Raw genomic sequence first — 23,298 nt, forward strand, 5'->3', positions numbered from 1 at the left:
AGCATTTATTGAACACCCTTTGGTGTAGTACGCTGTACTAAACTCTCGAGGGGAAAGCAAGAGTTTCCCCTGTTGGCTTGGAATCCTGATCTCGATTCTGGATGCCTGTTTATTCTACCCCAGCCTTACAGACAGGTTCAAAAATTAACTTCCTCGAGGCACCCAAATCCCTTGACCTGGAATATTTCTCCACTCCTTTCTGATGCTTCCCAGCATCCCAAAGATGAGACATAGATAACTTCAGGGTGGGTATCTGGAAGTGAAAAATTTCTAGCTGCGGGCCGATAGTGGCATGCTCAGGTGGGGCATAAGTCTTCAGGAGTCCTTCAGTTTGATTTCTCTTAGGTCTAGCCTGGGGTCTTGACCAAGCCAGACCAGCCTGTGTACGACAGTATAGAGCGAACAACTGAGGATTTCCAATAGGAATAACAGAACCTATTGTCAATCTCAGATTGTTAACTCCTTCAGGACAGGGGCTCCATATCTCTAACAAAGGCTGACTGGACCGTGATGTCCAGCACATTGATCTGCCCCCTGTGGTGATGCTAGGCTTGGTATTGATAATGAGAACTCTCATTACCAGTTGGATCCATGGTCCACTGACCCAGGATCCACAATACATAGCCAATACAGTGCTCTACACTCAGTCAGTGCTTAGGACAGTGTTCATTACCCAGTAGGTGTCCAGTGTAGCTCTCTGCCCACTGTCGGTGCCCAGTACAGTGCTCTGCACAGTAGGCACACAGTACAGTGCTCTGTCTATACAGCAAGGGCCTAGTTCAATGTTCAACTTACAGCTGGCTCCTAGAACATCCTTCTGCACCCAGGAGGCACACAGGACAGTGCCCTGCAGACTGCAGGCACCTAGTACAGTGCTCTGTACAGAATAAGTGCTCAGTACACTTTATCGATGGTGAGGCCGAAATAGCTGTTAAGGCTGTTGAAGCGATACTGAGGCACGTTCCCCTTCTGTCTGCCTGAACTGTGGGGCCATCCCCTGGTACATACACCTGAGGGCAAGGAAATGCATCAGAATGGAGACCCCCTCCCGAACCCTTGAGGTACAGACCTGCTCCCTGACCCAGCACCACTCACCCCTGGCACAGTTTCCTTCATCACTGCCGTCCACACAGTCCTGGACCCCGTCACAGAGCCAGCGGACAGGGATGCAGCCGGCCTGGTTTCTGCACCCAAACTGGTCTTCGCTGCAGCCCGCTACGCAGCCCACCTGTCGGACACGGGGTTAACCCCGGGTTGCATCCCGGAGGCGGGCCTCCCTATGGGATCCCCCTCCCGGGACCCCATTGGCCTGACTTTGGCCACCAGCAGGCTCTGCATGAGTCAGGGAGGGGCAGACTCGGCACGTGGACTCCCAACTTGTTATGTGGCAACAGGCCATGGGGCAATACTGGCAGTACCCTGGTGCTTGTCACTGAACACTCACCAGGGGCCCAATCCTATGCTGAGCACTGTGCAGGGGAGATACAGAGCTGGCAGATCAGATTGGTCCCTGACAATAATAATAATAATGATGGCATTTATTAAGCACTTACTATGTGCAAAGCACTGTTCTAAGCGCTGGGGAGGTTACAAGGTGATCAGGTTGTCGCACGGGGGCTCACAGTCAATCCCCATTTTACAGATGAGGTAACTGAGGCCCTGAGAAGTTAAGTGATTTGCCCAAAGTCACACAGCTGACAATTGGCGGAGCCGGGATTTGAATCCCTGACCACTGACTCCAAAGCCCGTGCTCTTCCTACTGAGCCACGCTGCTTCTGATAGTCTGAGAGGGAGGGAGAGGATACCTAACTTATCCTCAACTTCCTCACTGAGACCCAGAGCGGTTAAGTGATTTGCCCAGGGTCACACAGCAGGTTAGTGACAGTTAGGACTTGGAACTGGGCCTTCTGATTCCCAGCCCCGGGCACCATCCATCAGATCATGCTGGCTCGCTACCCGCTCTGCTGTCGTGTTGGCCGGGATAGTGGCCATCTCTCCCTCTCTGAGGTCAGGGCCTGGACAGGGGTAGGCGTGGACGGGAGCCTGCACCATTTACCTCATCTGAACCGTCGACACAGTCAGCGTCTCCATTGCACCTCAGGGAGGCTGGGATGCAGGCTCCCCCAGCACAGACGTATTCACTGGAAGAGCAGGTCGGAGAGGCTGGACAGGGAGGGAAACACAGCCATTGGCCGTGGACTCACCCCACCTGCTCCACACCCCGGCCCCATTGCTCTCAATGGCTCTGGGGACAATCACACTTAGTTACAGGAATAGCCCAAGCCCCTTACAGGTGAAAACTTCCATAAACCTCACACCATCGCCACGTAGTCCCTGTCACTTCCCTTCCAGCATCATTCAGTGTTTGGTCCTAAAAACTCATTTCAGAGGTACTTTAAAAAGAAATGACAACTTAATTGAAATATAATAATGGGCTTATTAAGATTTCAACAGAAGAAATCAGCTCCCTGGTCTCGGACAGGCTGCCCTGACCTATTGTTTTTGTGCTGGAAATTTAGGAGTTGAGTATGTCATACTATGGAAAGAGAGAGTTGGCGTTAAAATGTAATTGGAAGAAATACTGGGCTGGGAAAGGGGAATCGGAGGGTTTCCAGAGGGTGGTACGTGGGCTGGCTTATCACATCAACACACTTCTAAGACCACAGTGGGTCTCTGCTTAACTCAGAAAACTGGCAGGAGGGCCAACCACCCCAAGGTGAATGCTACTCTGGTTATTTTCCCAACAGGAGCAATCCAACTCTAGGCCTGTGGTATGAACTCTCCTCTTTCCCTCTCAGTCCATCAATCATAGTTATTGAGTGCTTACTGTGGGCAGAGCACTGTACTAAGTGCTTGGGAGAGTATGATACAACAGGATTGGTAGATGCGTTCCCTGACCACAACAAGCTTACAGTCTAGAGGGGGAGACAGACATAAACGCAAGTTAATAAATTATGGACATGGACAGAAGTGTGGTGGGACTGAGGGAGGGGTGAATAAAGGGAGCGAATCCAATTTCTCATCCCACTGCTCCCCTTCCTCTTCTTCCTCCACCTCTCCCCCAGATAGGCATGTGTTTACTGGATTTCGAGTCTGTAGGGAGACCTGTGGGCCCTGGCCTAAACCCTGTGCTCAGTCCTGAGACAGATGCAGGACAATCATATCCAATTTCTTCCTCTGTCCTAAGCAGGGAGCATCTCTGATGGTCCTCTGAACTTCTTGGTCCCAGCCACTCCACGAAGTAGCCCAGTTACTTGGTGGCAGAACCCTTGGCCCCTGTTTCTTGTGCCCTGGTAGAGTGCCCTTCTGCACACTTGATGCCCTGTCCCCCAGAGGTGCTCCAGCCTCTCCTGGTGGTCCCTTAGGGATCCTTCAGGGTGAGGACTTAAGGCCATGGGTGATCCCTAAAATTGCTGGGGACCAGTGGCGACATCTTGGGAAAATGGTGATCTGATGCATGGAGATATTTTCGAGATGATAGCTGTTTCAGCACCAGTTAACTAGCCATAGATCTGCGCATCACTTGCAAGAATGAGAATAATAATAATAATAACAATAAAATAATAATAATAATAATGGCATTTGCTAAGTGCTTACCATGTGCAAAGCACTGCTCTAAGCACTGGAAAACCACCCCATGTTTGTATAATCATCAGCCCTAAAAGGACCAATGTATATTATTTCCAGGAACAAGAAATCTTCCCCATGGATTTAAAATACCCAGCTTCAGACAAGAACCTCCAGTGGTTGCCCATCCACCTCTGCATCGAACAGAAACTCCTTACCATATGTTTTAAAGCACTCAATCACCTTACCCCCTCCTATTTCACCTTGCTACTCTCCCAGTACAAGCCAGCCCACACGCATGATTCCTGTAATGCCAACCTACTCACTGTACCTCAATCTCGTCTACCTTGCTGCCAACCTCTGGTCCACATCTTGCCTCTGGCCTGGAATGCCCTCCCTCCTCATCTCTGTCAGATAATGACTCTCCCCCCTTTAAAAGCCTTATTGAAGGCAGATCTTCTCCAAGAGGCCTTCCCCGACTAGGCCCTCATTTCCTCTTCCCCCACTCCCTTCTGTATCACCCTCTCACTTGGATTTTCACCCTTTATTTACCCTCCCTCATCCCCCATGGCACAGGTACATATCCATAATTTATTTATTTATAGTAATGTCTGTCTCCCCCCTCTAGACTGTAAGCCCGCTGTGAACAGGGAATGTGTCTACAAACTCTGTTATATCGTATTCTCCCAAGTGCTTAGTACATTACTCTGCACACAGTAAGCACTCAAAAAATATGATTGATTGGACAGACTCCCAGGCACTAATAATAATCTGATAATAATAAAAATTAAAAAAAATATATGGTATTTGTTAACTGCTTACTACTTACAGGGGGAAGACACACAGTCCCTGTCCCACACAGTGCTCAGAGTCTAAGAGGGAAGGAGAACCCACATTGATTCCCTGTTTTACAGATGAAAAAACTAGGCTTAGAGAAGTTAAGTGACTTGCCCAAGGTCACACAGCAGGCAAGTGGGAGAGCTAGGATTAGAACCCAGGTCCTCTGAATCCCAGGCCTGTCGTCTTTCCCTTAGGCAATGCTGCTTCTGACTATTCCATTTGGAGAAATCCATCCCATGATTTGACATTCGCTACTCCTGCTAGGCAGGCCAGCTGGGCAGCAGCGCTCACAAACTCCACCTGGCCGCCTCCACCTGTTCCCTCCATTACCTGGTTCACAAGCTCTCTCATCATCGCCAAACTTGCAGTCTTCGTGCCCATCGCACCGCCACCGGAGTGAGATGCACTGCCCGCTGGCACACCGAAACTGGTCCTTAGTGCACCCCGCCACACAGTCTCTCTGTGGACACACAAATGCGCCCAGGCTGTCTGCTCCCCTTCCAGGCAAAGTGCTGCCCCCGGGCCACATGTGTTTGGCCCTGGGAAGAGGTGCAGTCATTTGAGGAAGTCCTGTCTGAGCCAGGCCCCGGGTCACCAGCCCAGTGGGTGCCCTGCCTCCCCACCCAGCTGCAGTGACCACCACCATGCCCAACTGGATCGATTGGACATTTGCTGCAGCAGAGCAGTGTATTGGGTACCCAGGGTCACATGGTAGAAGTGAGGCAGAGAAGGGAGGCAGTGTGGCCGAATGGGGAGACCATGGATCTGTGAGCGGGGAGATTGCCCCGGCCTGCTGGGGGACCATGGGTAAGCCACTTAACCTCTCTGGACCTGTTTTCCTCTCTGCAAATAATCTGTTTTTTCACTCTGGCCTCACCACTCTTAATGGGACAAGACTAACCCTTCACGCCAACTACAGTGAATAATGCCTTCGCAGTCCAGGATGATTCCACTGTAAAGAGTCTATTCTCACTTCAAATGAGCACATTTTCCTTTTGGCAGAGAATGTGCCAATATCAGCTATGTCACCAAGGTCCACTAAGCCCAGGGCTATGTCTTCCATGGGTCCACTGGGACACTTGGAAGAACTGAGTGCTGGGTGACCTCCTGGACACTTATGGTCTGGGACGGACCATCCGACACCCCTTTCTCTGCCCTCTTCCTCTTTGACTATCCCCCAGTGACCCCAGCACAGACCATCCCAAACCTCTCTCCCCTCTTCTTCCCTGATTCATTTTCCAGTGACCCAGCAGGACCATCTGACACCCTCTCCTCTCCATCCCTGTCTCTCCCCCAGTGACCCAACACAGATCATCCAACACCCCGACTCTCCCCCAGTGATTCAACATGGTCTATGCAACACTCCTAACACCTGTCTCTTCACCATCCCTTACTGACTGAGTGATCAGGCGAGATGACTCAGGCCTGGGGTTATGCTTCCATGGTCCTTGAATCACCACCAGCCCTGTTGAGAAGTTCAAGCAGGGATTTGAACTGTAATGGCAAAACTGTCTTCCAGCACTCCAGGAAGCCACACCTCATCTTGCTTCCTAAAACAGAGCTGTGTTGCACCTGGGGTTATGGGACAGAATGACTTTTTTACTATTTTCATTTTCACTCAAGCCTCTTCCATGAGGACCTGCAGCAGTGGGGTAACTGTTATGGGAGGAGGAACAGCCCTGAGGTGTCTTTCCTGGAGGATTAAACAAAGCTGACAGCTCAGTAGCAGGTCTTCGTAGCTGACGGTTGCAGAAATCAGTGTAAACTGGGAAGTAGAATCTCCCCCTTCTAGACTATGAGCCTGCTGTTGGGTAGGGACCGTCTCTATATGTTGCCAACTTGTACTTCCCAAGTGCTTAGTACAGTGCTCTGCACACAGTAAGCGCTCAATAAATATGATTGAATGAATGAATGAATGAATGAAGTGGAAGTTGTTTTCAGGGTTTGGTGGGGATCTGGATGGATTTCTGCAAAGACTTGGGATAAACAAGAAGAGCCTTATTTCGAAGAAAGGTGATTAGTACTGTCAGCTTCTTTAATTACTACAGATAATCTGTTTCTATAGAGACACGTTGGTCATGTGATTCCAGGCCATCCCAGATGCCGCTCAATAAGACCATCAGTGAGACCACTCCCAACTCAACACCACGGTCCATCCAAACAAGAGTTCTCTTTTATGGGGCATTGGGACACTACGAGGACCCCTGCCCTCAAGTTAAGGGGTGGAAGATCCATCACTTTTGACTCCCAACTCCATCCTTGAATCTCCCCCAGTGACCCAGCATAGACCATCCAACACCTCTGATTCTCCCCTCTCCATCCCCGATTCTCCCCCTGTGATCCCACACAGGCCACCCAACACCTCTTACTTCTCACTTCATCCCTGACTCACCCTCATTCATTCAGTCATATTTATTGAGCACTTATTGTGTGCAGAGCACTGTACTAAGTGCTTGGAAGAGTGCAATACAACAACAAACAAACACATTCACTGCCCACAACAAGCTTACGGCCCTCATTTACTCAGCATAAACCATCCCACCCCCCTGACTCTCTCCTCTCCATCCCTGACTCTCTCCCAGTGACCCAGCAGAGACTCAGATGGTCAAGTAATTGGCAGTACTGGTAAGAGTCCAGCAGGAAGCAGCCCCATTTTGAAATGAGGACACTGAGGTTAAGCTGCTTGCTGAAAGGTCATCCAGGAGGCCAGAAATGGGATTAGAACCCGGATCTCCTTAGCACAGATCCATGCTCTGTCCTCCAGGCCTCGCTGCCTCCCACATCAGCCCAGCACAGGGTGTGTCCAGGGTCCTGGCCCTGTTCTGTTTCCAGTAGAAGGTGCCCTCCCTACCAGTGACAGGTCTCTATGGGGCCATGAATGAGCAGGGAAGACGGGACTGAGGCCCAGGGGGGACCTGCCGAGGGTGGAGGGTGGGGCTCAGATGACCACTCTCCCAGGGCTCTGTGCTGCAAATACCGTGCCATCGCCCACCTCATCCGAGCCATCAGCACAGTCGTAGTCTCCGTCGCACCAGAACTTTGACGCCACGCAATCCCCGTTGGCACACAGGAAGTCTTTGGTCATGCAGGTCTGGGGTTCTGTGGGGGAAACTTCAGGCTGTTAATGCCATAGCCATAGCCCCCAAGGGGCACCCAGCTCATCCCAAGGCCTTCACCGGAGAAAATTCCATAGGGCCAACCCCACCAACTCTGGAGGCTTCTCACCATCTTGTCAAAAGCCACAGTATCCAGGGGGCAGGACAGGAGGAATTTGCACACAGAACCAAACACAGCAACTATCCTGCTACATTACTGGGATAAAGTCAGTCAGTCAGTCAATAGTATTTATCAAGTGCTTACTGTGTGCAGCGCACCGTACTAAGCACCTGGGAGAGAACAATATAACAATAAACAGACACAATCCCTGCCTGCGATGAGCTTACATTCTAATGGGGGGAGACAGACATTATTCATTCATTCATTCAATTGTATTTATTGAGCACTTACTGTGTGCAAAGCACTGTACTATGTGCTTGGGAGAGTACAATGTAACATCGTAACATCAAAGAGACACATTCCCTGCACACAATGAGCACACAGTCTAGGGAGGGAGAGAGACATTAATATAAATAAATTACAGATATTTACATATGTGCTGTGGGGATGTGAGGATGAATGAAGGGAGCAAGTCAGGGCGATGCAGAAGGGAATGGGAGATGAGAGGAGGGCTTAGTCAGGGAAGGCTTCTTGAAAGAGATGTACCTTCAACAAAACTTTGAAGTGGGGGAGAGCCATTATTCTCTCTGATATGAGGAGGGAGGGCGTTCCAGCCCAGAAGTAGGATGTGGGCGAGAGGTTGGAGGTGAGATAGACAAGATGGAGGTACAGTGAGAAGGTTAGCATAGGTTAGCATACAAAGCAAACACTGGGTGGCAAATCCTGAAAATCTGTACACTGCACAGCAGAACCATGCCATCCCTGCTCGACCTTGGGAGCCCAGGATCCATAGTGGAAGAGTTAGTCCATCCTGCAGGTGTCTCCTGCCCTCTGACCTGGTCAGTGCCTCTGGGCCATTTGGGCCTCACTGTCTCCATAATAATAGTAATATTAATAATGATGGTATTTTTTAAGTGCTTACTATGGGTGAAGCACTGTTCTAAGTACTGGGGGGATAAAAGGTGATCACATTGTCCCACGTGGGGCTCACAGTCTTAATCCCTATTTTACGGATGAGGTAACTGAGGCACAGAGAAGTTAAGTGGCTTGCCCAAGGTCACACAGCTGACAAGTGGCAGAGCCGGTATTCGAACCCATGACCTCTGAATCCCAAGCCTGTGCTCTTTCCACTGAGCCACGCTGCTTCTCTTTCTGTCTCATACTTTCTAATGAGCCACATTCAAACCACCAGGCCCCTTGTCCACTCATTCCCCTCACTGGGGACACCCCTCACAAACCCAGAGAATAGCATGTGGCCTTGAGGAAAAAGCATGGACTTGGAAGTCAAAGGACCTGGGTTCTAATCCCAGCTTTGCCACGTATCTGCTGTGTGACCTTGGACAAGTCACTTAAAGTTATGAGCCCCATTTGGGACATGGACAGTGTCCAACCTGATGCTCTTATATCTACCCCAGCACTTAGTACAGTGCCTGGCACAGAGTATGAGCTTAACAAATACTACAAAAGAACAGAGACAGAGATATGATAGGTGAGGATAGGCTGCATCTCCTCCAAGAGGCCTTCCCCAATTAAACCCTCTTTACCCCAGTTCACGCTCCCTCTGTGTCATCTATTCGTTTGGATCTGTGATCTTTGGACATTTGATATTCACCCCACTCCCAACCCTATAGCTTATGGACATATTTTTAAATTATATATTCTAAATCACTTATTTGTTCATATTAATGTCTTTGTCCCCCTCTAGACTGTAAACTTGTTATGGGCAGGGAACGTACTGCTAATTTTGTAGATTGTACTCTCCCAAGTGTTTAGGACAGTGCTCTGCATATAGTAGGTGCTCAAAAATACCATTGACTGATTGATAGGCTGAGATAGTTGGACAGAGAGCTAGAAAGACTGATAGAGAGACCCAGAGGTAGACTGAGAGGGTGAGAGAGCAACTTAGAGAGACTTAGAGACTTAGACTTAGACTTAGAGACCAAGATGGAGAAAGACAGACTCAGAGAGACAGTGAGACAGCAACTCTGAGATACAGAGAGTGTTTGGGAGAGAGGCAGGGAGAGCCTGAGCTAGAGCCAGACAAACTCAGAGAAGAAGAAAACAGAGGAGATAGACACAACTAGCCACCCTCCTTCAGGGCCCAGAGCTCAGATTTGGGGTTCTGAACTCCACCCCGCCACCCCACCCTCTCACCAGGTGTGACTGGGAGGATGGGGGGCGGGGTGGAGGGAGTCTGTCTGTCTTTTAGACTGTGAGCCCACTGTTGGGTAGGGACTGTCTCTATGTGTTGCCAATTTGTACTTCCCAAGCGCTTAGTACAGTGCTCTGCACATAGTAAGCGCTCAATAAATACGATTGATTGATTGACTGATTGCCCAGCTGGAGTCTCGGTCCCCATGCCCGGGCTGAGATTACTCACTGCAGCTCTCCTCATCGGACGCGTCGCCACAGTCGTTCTGCCCGTCGCAGCGCCAGTGGTCTGGGATGCAGTTGCTGTTCTGACACTGGAACTCATGGGGACCGCATGTCTTCTTTCCTGCGGGGGTGGGGGGCAGAGACATGGTCACAGGTGTCACCACTGACCTCAGCGACTCTGCGCGGGTAAGCCGCGGGACTGGAGCTATCTGTTCTGGCCCAACCTGGCCCATTTCCTGTGAACTCTTCCCGAGTTTCTCCCCAATAATAATGATGGTATTTCCTAAGCGCTTACTATGTGCGAAGCACTGTTCTAAGCGCTGGGGGGATACAAGGTGATTAGGCTGTCCCACGTGGGGCTCACTGTCTTAATCCCCATTTCCCAGATGAGGTAACTGAGGCACAGAGAAGTTAAGTGACTTGCCCAAAGTCACACAGCAGATAAATGGAGGAGTGGGGATTAGAACCCATGACCTCTGACTCCCAAGCCCGTATTCTTTCCACTGAGCCACGCTGCTTATATGAATCGAGACCGGCTCTGCCCTAAGGCCCTTGGCTGCCAAGTTAGGGCTGGGCATTCGAGCTGCTAACCGAGCCATTTTAAAGAACTCTAAGAGTCTAGTGAAGCCTTGAAGTGGACCTCAGGACCTATACCACATGGACCTCACAATCTAACTCAACCCCATGTACGGATCAGGCCCAGAAAGTCAGGTGACTTGCCCAAGGTCACGCAGCAGCAGGCCCATGATGAGATGGGACTGGAATATGGGTCTCCCGAGTCCCAGCCCCACACTCTTTCCCTGGATCCCACAGCCTCCCCCATGGGCCAGTGATTTCTCACGAGCCCAATGCCCGAGGTGATATGGACCGACCCCCTGAGGGCTCTCTCTGACCCACCAGAGGAGAGGGACTTGGATGGCCATTGCAGTTTTAGTTCTGGGTTCCTCGAGAGATCTGTGCTGGACTCATCCTCCAGGCCCTTTGCCCCACTGTCCCCATGGTCCCCTCACCATCCAGGTGGTGACCCTCTGGCTCAGGGAAGCTTGGGTGGGTCGTCTGTGGTGACCCACCCACCTACCAGCCAGCCATGGGCTTGGACCCCAGCACCGGGTGCGGAGGGACCCTTGGAATGCTGACCACCAATTCTGAGGTTTTGAGAAACGGCCTGAATTGTGGGAACGTCTGGAGCTCAATCTGTGAATTAAATATGACTTTATCTTTGGCAACAGGATGCAATTTGACCCTGTCCTCCTGGGGTCATACCAAATAAATTGATATGAAGGAGATGTATGTGATCATATCTAATTTACAGCTGAGTGGGCCCTTATCTCAGGCAGAGCAGCTCTCAAAACACAATCTTGTTCACTTACTCTTGGAGAAACCAGAGCACAGTGTTGAATGGCCCCTTCTACTTCTGGGGAAAGTGGGGTTAGGACCGCCAGTAGCTTAGTCAAATGGTGATCTTCTTGGGGGGTTCAGGCTGAGCCTGGCAGGGCGTGGGATCTGAAACATACTGACCAGTGAGTGAGGGATCCCCACAGCACCGTAAAGCCAGGATGGGCCTTTTTTTTTTAAAAGAAAAAATGATATAACCCTGGATTTTCTATCAAGGAACTGTTCTGAAGGAATGCTATTGGTTTGGCTGTGACCCAAATGGCCTTCTGGGAGTTAATTGGTCAGGAAGGGGCAGCAGTACATTCAGATCAAAGCCTGGAACTGATCTGAAGTCGTAGCATTCATTAAGCACTTACTTTGTGCTGAACGCTGGGGTGTATGCAAGGTTACCAGATCGGGCTCAGTTCCCATCTCACCTTGGGGCTCATAACCTTTCTTATTCCCATTTTATAGGTGAGAAACTGAGGCCCAGGAGGTTGATTGACTTGTGCAAAGTCAAACAGCTGGTCAGGAACTGAGCTCCTTTGAGATTCTATTCTCTGTTTTCTAGGCCCCATCACCTCTCAGTCAATCAATCAATGGAATTTATTAAGCAGTCACTGTGGGCAGCATGCTTGATCACTGTACTAAACACTTGAACTGTATACTGAGTACTAAGTACTAAGCACTAAGCCTCTCCTCAGAGTGAAATTTCCATAATTTACCCTTGTTCAACAAAGTAAACCAAACGTAGGCCAACATCGTGGCCTACTGGCACAGGCCTGGGAGTCAAAGGACCTGCATTCTAATCCTGACTCTGCGAATTACTTGCTGTGTAACCTTGGGCAAATCACTACACTTCTCTGTGCCTCAGTTTCCTCAATTGTGAAATGGGGATTAAATAGCAGTTCCCTCTCCCACTTAGACTGTGAGCCCCATGAGGGACAGGGACTGTGTCCCACTTAACATAATAATAATAATGGCATTTATTAAGTGCCTACTACGTGCAAGGCACTGTTCTAAGCACTGGGGAGGTTACAAAGTGATCACGTTGTCCCACGGGGGGCTCACAGTCTTAATCCCCATTTTACAGATGAGGTAACTGAGGGTCAAGGAAGTTAAGTGACTTGGTCAAAGTCACACAGCTGACAATTGGCAGAGCCGGGATTTGAACACTTGACCTCTGACTCCAAAGCCCATGCTCTTTCCACTGAGCCACACTGTACCTACCCCGGCATTTAGAACAGTGCTTGACACATGGTAAGCACTTAACTAATAGCATTAATTTTAAAGAGCAGAAAGCTGTTGGGGTCCCATGCTGCTGTACTACCCAGGGAAAATATGTAAAATCAGGTAAAATAACCACCCCAAAGCCTTCTCCCTTCAAAACCCCATTTGGTACCTCCCTTAGATGTCAATCAGTCAGTCAATCATATTTATTGAGCACTTACTGTGTGCACCTGTACTAAGTGCTTGGGAGAGGAAAAAAAGAACAGTAAACAGACACACTCCCTGCCCACAACGAGCTTACAGTCTAGAGTGGGAAACAGACATTGATATAAATAAATAAATGCAGGTCTGAACAAAAGAGCTATGGGGCTGGGAGGGGGGATGAATAAAGGTAGCAAGTCAGGGTGAGGCAGAAAGGAGTGGGAAAAGAGAAAAGGAGGGCTTAGGGAAAGCCTCTTGGAGGAGATGTGCCTTCAGTAAGGCTTTAAAGGGGTGGAAGAGTCACTGTCTTTAGGATATCAGAAGAGAGGGCGTCCAGGCCGCAGGCAGGATGTGGGCGAGAAGTTGGTGGTGAGAGAGACAAGACTGAGGTACAGGGAGAAGGTTAGCATTAGAGGAGCCAAGTGATTTTAGGCATTAGCTGGTTCACCTGTGTAATAGATTAGTCCTCTTTTCTTGGCCGGCGACTAGGCTGGGCATCGATTCTCAGATCCTGCTCATTGTACATGACTGTTTCCTTGGCCCAATTCCAGAGTGCCCTCAAAAAATCTCCTAATGGCCACTTCCCTGCTCGATATCTTTATTTGTCTTTAATAAACTGCCTGGCTCCTCCACTCCGCTGCCTCTGCTTGAGCAATCATATCTTTCCAGAATAGCAAGGCTGGGAAGGCAGCTCCAAACCGCAGCCCCTAACTTGAATTTAATATTCGTTTTCAAATACAAGTGTCAATAAAATTCACATTCTGATACAGTGATGGTCCTCATACTTAAAGAGAAGTATCTAAATGGCTAAGGGTGACCCGTGGGAGGAGGGGCGTTGGGGAACTGATGGGGGGGCTTGTTGAACCCTGCAGATGAGCTGCTGCCATGAGGGACACCTCTCTGGGTCTGGGGCCCAGGTATGGGGAGACTCACGTCCCTGATGGGGACGGCTCTCTGCATGGCTTGGGACCACTGACTGAGGATTTGTCTGCCTCACTGGCAGCACCAACAGATGTTTTAGCCTTGAGGGTGCTTAGCTGCACACAGGAGTGGGCCCCGTGTCAGGTGGCTGGTGGTCAAGAACTGCCACTTAGCACATGTGTATGCACATGCACGCCCTCCGCCACCCCCTACGGCCTCCCTGTACAGCAGAACGTCTCCAGTTTCTAAAATTATCTTATCCAAAGTCCTACAACAATGCTCTTAACACAGAAGGTGCTCGTGCAGTGTCCTGCATACAGCAGGCACCCACTACAGTACCCAGGGAGAGCTGACCAACTGTGACATGGGTGGATTTGTTATTACTGATGGAACAATACAACTGGCTCAAAACGACTTCCTGGCCTCTTGCCTCTCCCTTTTCCAATCAATAAATCAATTAAGCTTCAAGCAATTAATTCAAGCAATTTAATTAATCATATTTATTAAGCTCTTATTGTATGCAGAGCACTGTAATAAGGACTTGGGAGCCCATGGCACTCAATAATTATAATAATAATTATGGTATTTATTAAGCATTTACTATGTGCAAAGCACTGTTCTAAATGCAGGGGCAGATACAAGGTAATCAGGTTGGGCACAGTCCCTGTCCCACATGGGGCTCACAGTCTTAATTCCCATTTTACAGATGAGGAAACTGAGACTTGGGGAAGCAAAGTGACTTGCCCAAGGTCACACAGCAGAAAGGTGATGGAGCCGGGATTAGAACCCACGTCCTCTGACTCCCAAGCCCGTGTTCTTGCCACTAGGTCATGCTGCCTGGGTAATTTTTCTAAAAAAACTGCTCAGTACATCTCTCCCACTCCTCAAGAAACTCCAGTGGTTGCCCATCTACCTCCACATCAAACAGAAACTCCTTAGCACTGGCTTTAAACTACTCCATCACCTTTCCCCCTCCTATTTCACTTTGCTGATTTCCTAGTACAACACAGATCACACAGTTTGCTCCTCTAGTGCCAACCTGCTTACTGTACCTCAGTCTTACCATTGACTCACTTATATGCACATCTACCCTCTGGCAAGGAATTCCCTTTCTTCATCCTAGAATCCTATGCCCTGAGGAAATCCTCTGAACTTCCCTTCTTCAAAGCCCTTCTGAATTCCCACTTCCTCCTGCAAGCCTTCCTGGATTTATGTTTCTGCTCCAAGGTCACATCCTTCTCCCAGCTCTCAGCCCAGTAATAATAATAATAATAATAATAATGGCATTTATTAAGCGCTTACTATGTGCAAAGCACTGTTCTACGCACTGGGGAGGTTACAAGATGATCAGGTTGTCCCACAGGGGTCTCACAGTCTTAATCCCCATTTTACGGATGAGGTCACTGAGGCACAGAGAAGTTAAGTGACTTGCCCAAAGTCACACATCTGACAAGTGGCAGAGTCGAGATTTGAACCCATGACCTCTGACTCCAAAGCCCGTGCTCTTTCCACTGAGCCATGCTGCTTCTCCTAGTAGGAGTTTCGCACCCCTCAGCACTTCTGCCTGAACAAACGTCTGTTGGTTGGTGATGTCCCTGACCACTTAAGCACTTCTTCCTATTTGTAAATTATGCTGTGTCCATTTCTCTGGTTAGATGAAAAACTCAATTGTGGTCAGAGATTGTGGCTTCCTCCTCTCTTTTTATTTTAAATGGTACTTGTTAAGTGCTTACTATGTTCCAGACACTCTACTAAGCATTGGGGTAGATACAAGAGAATCAGACTGGACACAGTCCTGGTCCCACATGAGGGTTACTGCCTAAATTGGAGGGGGGAGGATTTAATCCCCATTTTACAGATGAGGGAACTGAGGCACATCTAGGTTAAGTGGCTTGGCCAAAGTTATGCAGCAAAGTGGTAGAGCGATGCCCTGTGCTTCCCCGCCTCGCTGTACCTGTGCCTTGCGCCTGCACCTAATGCCCTGCACCCACCTCCAGTGCCCAGCTTCCAAAGAAATGGTTTGGCAGAGGGCTTTTTCAAGCTTTCCCCTGGGCCGGGCTGAACTAAAGTTTTGTTTTCTTTCCAAAATTCATAAATATTGTTCCCAAGCCGGTCGATTTTCACTATCCCATTTTAAACATAAACTGCATGATGGTCTCACACCAGAATTAAGCAAACATGAACAACAAATGGGTGTTGAAAAGGCCAAGCTAATAAAACAGCTGATTAAAAATAGGTTGGGGAGAGGAAGGAAGCAGACGGAGGTGGAGGGGGAGAAGAGAGGGGGAGATAAAGGGAGAAAACAGGGAGATGGAAGGGGAGGGATTTGGAAAGGCAGACACACTTGGAAAAATGGTGAGATAGAGGAAGACAGAGACGTTTCCTCCAAGCAATTGAATGATTTACCAATTAATGTCAAATGTGTGAATGAAAGTGACACATTGGGCTGCTATAAATATTAGAAATGACATTTTTATCGAAAAATAATTTCAGAATGCTAATCCAAAGAACATCTGTCAAGAGGGTCTTGAGACATCCAGGCTTTAAATAGTCTCAGGAGTGGGGACTGAATACCCTTTGTTAGGTAAGCCTCCCTCCCAGGATGGAACTGTTCTGACTTAACCTGCAGGACAGCAGTACCTACGATGACAAAACCCCTCAAACTGTGAAAACAGACTCAGAAGAGAGTATCTGCTTTTGGGTTAAGGCCACAGTGTCCTGCTGGGAAAGTTTAAATGACAGGAGATCGTTGACATATGAGCCTCTGAGACACTACTCTTTTCTGGGGACTTAGAGGTCAATCAACACATTCAGCAACAGGAAATTGGAAAATGGAAAAGTGGTGGGTGGAATAACAGTGTTCGGTGCAGGGCAGGTGTGCTGTAAAGGGCTCTGCGCCCAGAAGATGCCCAGCACAGTAACCTGCACCTGGTAGGCAACTGGTACAGAGTTTTTCCACACAATAGGCACCCGGTACTGTGCTCAGGCTCCCTGACCCACAGCTCTGATGCCCTGAGGGAAGCCCAGAAGGTCCCCACTCTCACTCCTTCCCTCCCTCCCTCTCTCGCTTGCTGTCTTCCTCTCTCACTTTCTCTCTCACTCTGTCCTCCCTCCATTACTCTCTGGCTCCATCCCTCCCTTTCTCACTCACTCTCACTTGCTCTCTCACTCTCCTTCCCTCCCCTATTTACTCTCCTCCCCTCCCCCACTCCCTCCCTCCCTCTCCTGCTTCTTCCCTCTCCCTCCTTTCCTCCCTCCCTCACGCCCTCCCCGATTCCCTCATTGACGGCAGTTGGCCTAGTGTGGCACTGGCTCCCTCTCTCCCTCCCTGGCTCCCTCACTCACCGCAGTTGGCCTCATCGGACCCATCGGCACAGTCCAGGTCCTCATCACACACCCACAGCCTGGAGATGCAGTGCTTCGTGGTCTGGCACTGGAAGTGGTCGGGGGAGCAGCTATTTTCCGCTTGAAAGAAAAACAGCCACAGGCAAATTTGCTTTCTCCGTGAGATTGAACCATTTCCTCTCTTAAGCCAGTCAACCATGCCAATGCCCATGGCCACTTCAGACCAGCGCTTATGGAGCTAACTTTGGCTCTGTGCACTCTGAGCACTTGATGTCCACCCACCTCAGCCCCAACAGCACCTATGTCCGGAGCCATAATTTCTTATAATGCTTGTCTCCACCTCTAGACTGCAAGCTCCTTGGGGGCAGGGATCATGTCTACCAACTTTATTGTACCGCTCTCTCCCAAGCTCTTAGTTCAGGCTTCTGCACACAGCAAACGCTCAATAAATACCACTGTGATAGCCGGACACACCCCATTCCTAAGCACTGGCTTAGGTCCGTGTCCCCTTCTTCTTCCCATTGGTAAATTATTGCGGGTTCTGCCTCTCTGCTGAACTGTAGGCTTCTTGAAGGTAGGGATTATGGCTCTTTCCCCTATTGTACTCTCCCAAGCCCTTAGTACAGTGCTCTGAATACAGCAGGCACGCAATAAACACCACTGTTTGACTGGTTGATTGATAATAAGCAATTAGAAGCCTTCAGATCCCAGGTTTTTTTTCTTTTCTGGGTGTATAGAACCCCCTCAACCAACCAATCAATCAATAGCATTCATTTAGGGTCTCCTGTTTGCAGAGAGCACTGGTACAACACACTTGGAATACTAGCTATCAAGGATCATACCATATAGTAGGGGAGACTGACACTGAATTAATTGCTGAGAGGGGGCAGAAGGAAAAGGAGACGTGTAAATGAGTTAGTGCCAAAGATAGGAAGTGTAACATATGGGAGGAAGTGTGATTGGGTTATAAGTGCACTTGTGATTAGTGCAGGAGTGTTGAACAGCTAATAATAAAAAATGTTGCATTTGTTAAGCACTTATTATGTACCAAGCACTGGATTAAGTGCTGAGATAGATACAAGATAATCAGGTCAGATAGTCTAACAGGGGAGGGAGAACAGATACCAGATCCCCATTTTACAGCAGAGGAAACTGAGGCACACAGAAACTAAGTGACGTTCCCAAGGTCACAGAGCAGACAAATGGCGAAGCAGGGATTAGAACCCGGGTCCCTGAGCTCCCTGTTGGAAGATAAAGGGTGGGGAGAGGAGAGATTGATCTGGGAATGATTTCTGGGGGAAATCTCAACAGGTAGCAATGAAGAAGCCCCTGAGTTTTTCCCATTAAAGTTTGGTTTCCAGATACCAACCAGTCTCCCATCAGTTGGGTAGTGTTTTGGCTTCTCCCTGTACTGTCCCTCCTACAGCTACCTCACTCCCTTGTGCCCAGGTCAATGAGAGGCCAGTGGGCAGAGGTCCAGTGCGGTTCTGGCTGCCCCTCAGGGCTGTCCTTTCCTGTGGAAGCCCTGCTCCTCCGTGGCCAGGTCAGAGGTTGGTGAGCGGGTGGGGGCCCAAGGGGCCCTGGTTGTACCTTGGGGTTGTCACTCCCTGCAGCCACCCTGCTCCCTTGTGCCCAGGCCAGAGGGTGGTGAGCGGGTGGGTGGGCAGTCAGGGGCCCAACAGGGCCCTAGCCGCCCCCTGGGGCTGGACTCACGGCAATCCCGCTCATCCTCGTCGTCACCGCAGTCCTTGTGCCCGTTGCAGCGGAAGTTCCAGGGGATGCATTTCTGGCTCTTGGAGCACTTGAACTGGCCGGACAGGCAGACGTGGGTGTCTGAAAGAGGCAGGGTGGCCGGTGTGAGTCCTGGCCTGGATCGTCTGGCCCTGACACCCGTCACTTTTCCATGTCCCACCGGGTGAGCGGACACCCACGGACTGCAGTTTTTCCATGCCACGGGGAGTGGTGGACACCCACCACCCATGGCTTTTCTGCATTACAGAGAGTTGATGGGCACCCAGAGATTTCCTGCCCCACATTTTTTCTGAGTGAGGGGAAGTAGGCAGGCACCCACCAACTCTGACTTGTCTGTGCCATGGGGAACAGGCAGGTACCCACCACCTATGGATTTTTCCGCTTTAGGGGGAGTGGGCGAAAACCCACCGCAGTTGAGCTCGTCCGAGTTGTCGCCGCAGTCATTCTCCCCATCACAGATGAAGGCGGGCAGCGCACACAGCCCTGTGCCACACTGAAAGCGTCCAGGCTGGCATCTGAACTCCGCTGTAGGGAACAACCAAGCACACAAACGTTCGGAGGGCAGCACTCAACCATCTGTGTTGTATGGACTTCCCCACGCGGGGCTACTCATGAGTCTATCAGTCGATGCTATTTATCGAGCCCCTACTGTGTACAGGGCATGGCACTGAGCACTTGGGAGAGAAGAGTCCAATAGAGGGAGCAAACACGATCCCTGCCTTCAAGAAGCTCAGAGCCTGGTCAGGGAGACAGACGGTAAAACAAATTACAGGTAAAGGAAAGAAGGAAAAGAGGTGGTGTACCCTGCCATCTATTACATCTTTGTTCTTACTTTTGCTCCACTGGAAAAAGGTTCTTCGTCTGTCTTCCCTGCTAAATTGGAAGCTCCTTGAGGGCAGGGAATGGGTGTACTGCTGCTGTTTGATTTTTCCCTGGTGCAATGCTCCCCAGGCTCCCGCCACCACCCTGGGTCATCTCTCGGGGTCCTGCAGGTTGCCCCCAAAGTGCCGAGTGCACCCCAAAGTGGAGAAGGGGAAGAGAGACACCCTTCTCTCTGCAGAGGGGAGTCAGTGTGGGGCTGAGGCCAGCAGTGGGGAATGCCCACCCGAAAAGAGTCCCGTCTCTGACAAAGAACAGAGCCAACCGTACTCACGACAGTCCGCCGGCTCATCCGACCCATCTCCGCAGTCATCCACCGTGTCACATTTCCACCAAAACGGGATGCATTTGTCCGTCTTGCAACGGAACTGCAAGGCAAAGGGAGATCAGGGAAGGGCCCTGGAAGAAGGAAGGTGGCCATCCTCGTCGTTGCCATCAACGGGATGGGCTGAGAGCCTCCTGAGCATCCAGCACTGAACTAAGTGCTCCTAAGAGCGCCACACGCTCCCTGCCCTCATGGAGTTCACAGTCAAGACAATGGCAGAACACAGACACAGGAAAAAGAACATCGTTATGGCAGGATGTGACGGTATTCTGTCTCTATTTTTCCAGGCTTCTTGAGGATGGAACAGGGCAGCGACTTATATTGGACTCTCCCAGGCGCTTAGTACAGTGCCCATTCCTCTAGACTATAAACTTGTTGTGGGCAGGGAATGTGTCTGTTATATTGCTATAGTGTACTCTCCCAAGCACTTAGTATAGTGCTCTGCACACAGCAAGTGCCCAATAAATAGACGATTGACTGATTGCTCCGCACACAGTAAGTAATCAATAAATACCACTGATTGATTGATCGGCTCATTCTTTCAGACCTCCCAAAGGAGAAGTTGGTTGCCATTGACAGCTTTGGCCCGGAAGGGAGTCAAACCCTAAAGGCCTGTCTATGCTTCATCCCCAGTAATTCCCAAACCCGCTCTCTGGGCCAGGAAATAGGGATGAAGTCCAATCTATCAACTGTCTTTATTGAATGCTTACTGTGTGCAGGACTTGGGAAGCCTGGATTGTTTGTCCTCAGAGACTGCCCATCGGGAACGGTGTCCCATCACCGTTCCATCATAACTTGGGAACTGCAAGGAGTAGAGAAAGGAGACTTTGGGAAACAATGGAAAATTTCATTCTTTCCTGATGGACGGGAGGCTCAGCGCTACAGACTCTAGGTACGGGCAGCTTAATTTGGTGTAATGATGGGTTATCCATTTCATTTTCAATAAAAGGAGCAAAAAACATTTGCACAAAGAGAAAGCAAGGCTGTAAGATATTTATCGTGCTGTGTTCTTTATGCTAATCAGAATCTTTTCATTACTCTCAGAAGGAGGATCTCTTTCTATTTCTGGACCACCACTCATTTTTCATCCTTAAATTCTGGAACTTAAAGAAGATTAACACTAAATATAAGTGTAAAGTCTCCTTCCCAGTAAATGTTCCTTGGGACTAATATCTTCATAAAATAAATTAAGGATTACGTTCTTATCGCCTACGAGAAGTGAGGGCTGTAAAATGATTACTCAAAGAAATCCATCTTTGCTCAAACACAAAGCCAGCACTGCAATGAGCCCCTCTGTGTCTCAGGCAGGGGGGGGAAGATGGGGGGAGGCAGTGGTTTGGAAACTTGCTAATGAGTCCTTTGTGGGAGTGCAAGGGGCGTTGGAGAAGGATGGGCTAGAAGGACTTTCTCCGCAACCAGGGGGAAAGCAGTGGCATGGATTTGAAGAGAAGCCGGGTGCTTCGGCCCAGCGTGCCCATCACGTTCATGATCCTTATAGGCCCCATCCCTCAGGATGTTTCCAGAAGGTTAGGGATACCCCCAGACCAGGCCACAGAGATCTCAAAGTGCCAGAGAAATCAGCATCTACTCCACAGGGCTGGTGGGGGCAACGGTCCCCACAGCAATGTTAGCTAGACACTCCACCTTCCTTCCACTCTCCCTCCGTGTCTATGAACAGAGTTGAGAGTATTTAGAGGCTGAGACAGACTCTGGAAGTCTGAATATCTGGACGGTTCACAGGAAGACAGAAATGTGTGACTACTTGGAAGATACGGAATGGGCCATAATCTTCTCTCAATCTGAAGGACAGCATTTACTTTTATTGCTCTCTCCTGGGCACCTAGTACAGTGCTCTGAACACAGCAGGTAACCAATACAGTGTTAGACACCCAGAGGTAACCAGGACCGTGATCACAAATAGTACATGCCCAAAACAGGAAGTGCTCAGTAAATACTACGGAATAAGTGCGATCTATGTGTTTTTATGGGCTTTGCTGTATACACACAGATAGTAGTTATGTTTATCATATCCACCCCAGCGCTTAGACCAGTGTTTGGCACATAGTAAGTGCTTAACAAATACCATTATTATTACTATTATTATTATTTATTTATTATACCAATGGGATCAAACATGTGGGAAGTAGCATAGCCTAGTAGAAAGGGCATGGGCCTGGGAGTTGGAGGACCTGAGCTCTAATCCCAACTCTGTCACGTATGCTGTGTGACCTTGAGCATGTCACTTAACTTCTCTGTGGCTCAGTTACCCCAACTATAAAATGGGGTTTAAATCCTACTCCCACCTACTTGGAGAATGAGCCCCATGTGGGGCAGGTGCTGTGTCCAATCTGGTTAACTTGTATCCAATAATAATAATAATAATAATAATAATGGCATTTATTAAGTCCTTACTGTGTGCAAAGCACTGTCCAATGCGATGGGGTGGATACGATAAACATAACTACTATCTGTGTATCTATAAAATGGGGTTTAAATCCTACTCCCACCTACTTCAAGAATGAGCCCCATGTGGGGCAGGCACTGTGTCCAATCTGATTAACTTGTATCTAATAATAATAATAATAATAATAATGGCATTTATTAAGCACCTACTATGTGCAAAGCACTGTTCTAAGCGCTGGGGAGGTTACGAGGTGATCAGGTTGTCCCATGGGGGGCTCATAGTCTTAATCCCCATTTTAAAATGAGGTAACTGAGGCACAGAGAAATTAAGTGACTTGCCCAGTCACACAGCTGACAACTGGTGGAGTGGGATTTGAACCCATGACCTCTGACTCCAAAGCCCATGCTCTTTCCACTGAGCCACGCTGCTTCTCTGCATCTACCCCAGTGCTTAGAACAGTGTTTGGTACATAATAAGTGTTTAACAAGTACCATTAAAAAAATGAAAGTTGAAGTAAAAGTAATACTGCTTGGGGTGGTTTCATTTTACTGGTCCTCCCAGCAACCCCAGGAGAAGACATCATTCTTCCCATTCCACGGGTGGGGCAAACTGAAGCAGAGAGAAGTCAGGTCCTTTGCTCACAGCCACATATACAGAGAGAGGCTGGGCCTGGACCAGAATCCGGCTCCCATGTGCCGGATCTCGGGAGCCCGTGGGGGCCAGACTTTGCTCAGAGCACGGCCGGCAGGCTCAAGGGAACTGTTGGGAATACTGCAGCATTAGGGCAGAGAGGAAGAACCTGCTCCAAGATGGTCTCACGCTGCCACCTTCAGCTGTAGGTCAGGCCCGCTCCCCCACCTGCAGGGCC

General features: G+C 49.4%; 1 protein-coding gene across 1 annotated transcript in view; it reads right to left on the bottom strand.

Annotated features, from left to right (window-relative positions):
* Nucleotides 1–23,298, bottom strand: part of LRP1B (LDL receptor related protein 1B) — a 564,327-nt gene that overhangs the window by 57,232 nt on the left and 483,797 nt on the right. Inside the window, exons 61-69 of the mRNA XM_038750885.1 lie at nt 19,976–20,069; nt 19,231–19,347; nt 18,784–18,903; nt 17,071–17,190; nt 10,004–10,120; nt 7,400–7,506; nt 4,738–4,867; nt 2,057–2,163; nt 1,096–1,228 (exon numbers count right to left, since the gene is read on the bottom strand). Of these exons, the coding sequence (XP_038606813.1) occupies nt 1,096–1,228; nt 2,057–2,163; nt 4,738–4,867; nt 7,400–7,506; nt 10,004–10,120; nt 17,071–17,190; nt 18,784–18,903; nt 19,231–19,347; nt 19,976–20,069 (1,045 nt within the window). The remainder of the gene's footprint in view (nt 1–1,095; nt 1,229–2,056; nt 2,164–4,737; nt 4,868–7,399; nt 7,507–10,003; nt 10,121–17,070; nt 17,191–18,783; nt 18,904–19,230; nt 19,348–19,975; nt 20,070–23,298) is intronic.

Source organism: Tachyglossus aculeatus, chromosome 9, assembly GCF_015852505.1.
Source record: "Tachyglossus aculeatus isolate mTacAcu1 chromosome 9, mTacAcu1.pri, whole genome shotgun sequence".
In the NCBI taxonomy this organism is placed as follows: Eukaryota; Metazoa; Chordata; class Mammalia; order Monotremata; family Tachyglossidae; genus Tachyglossus; species Tachyglossus aculeatus.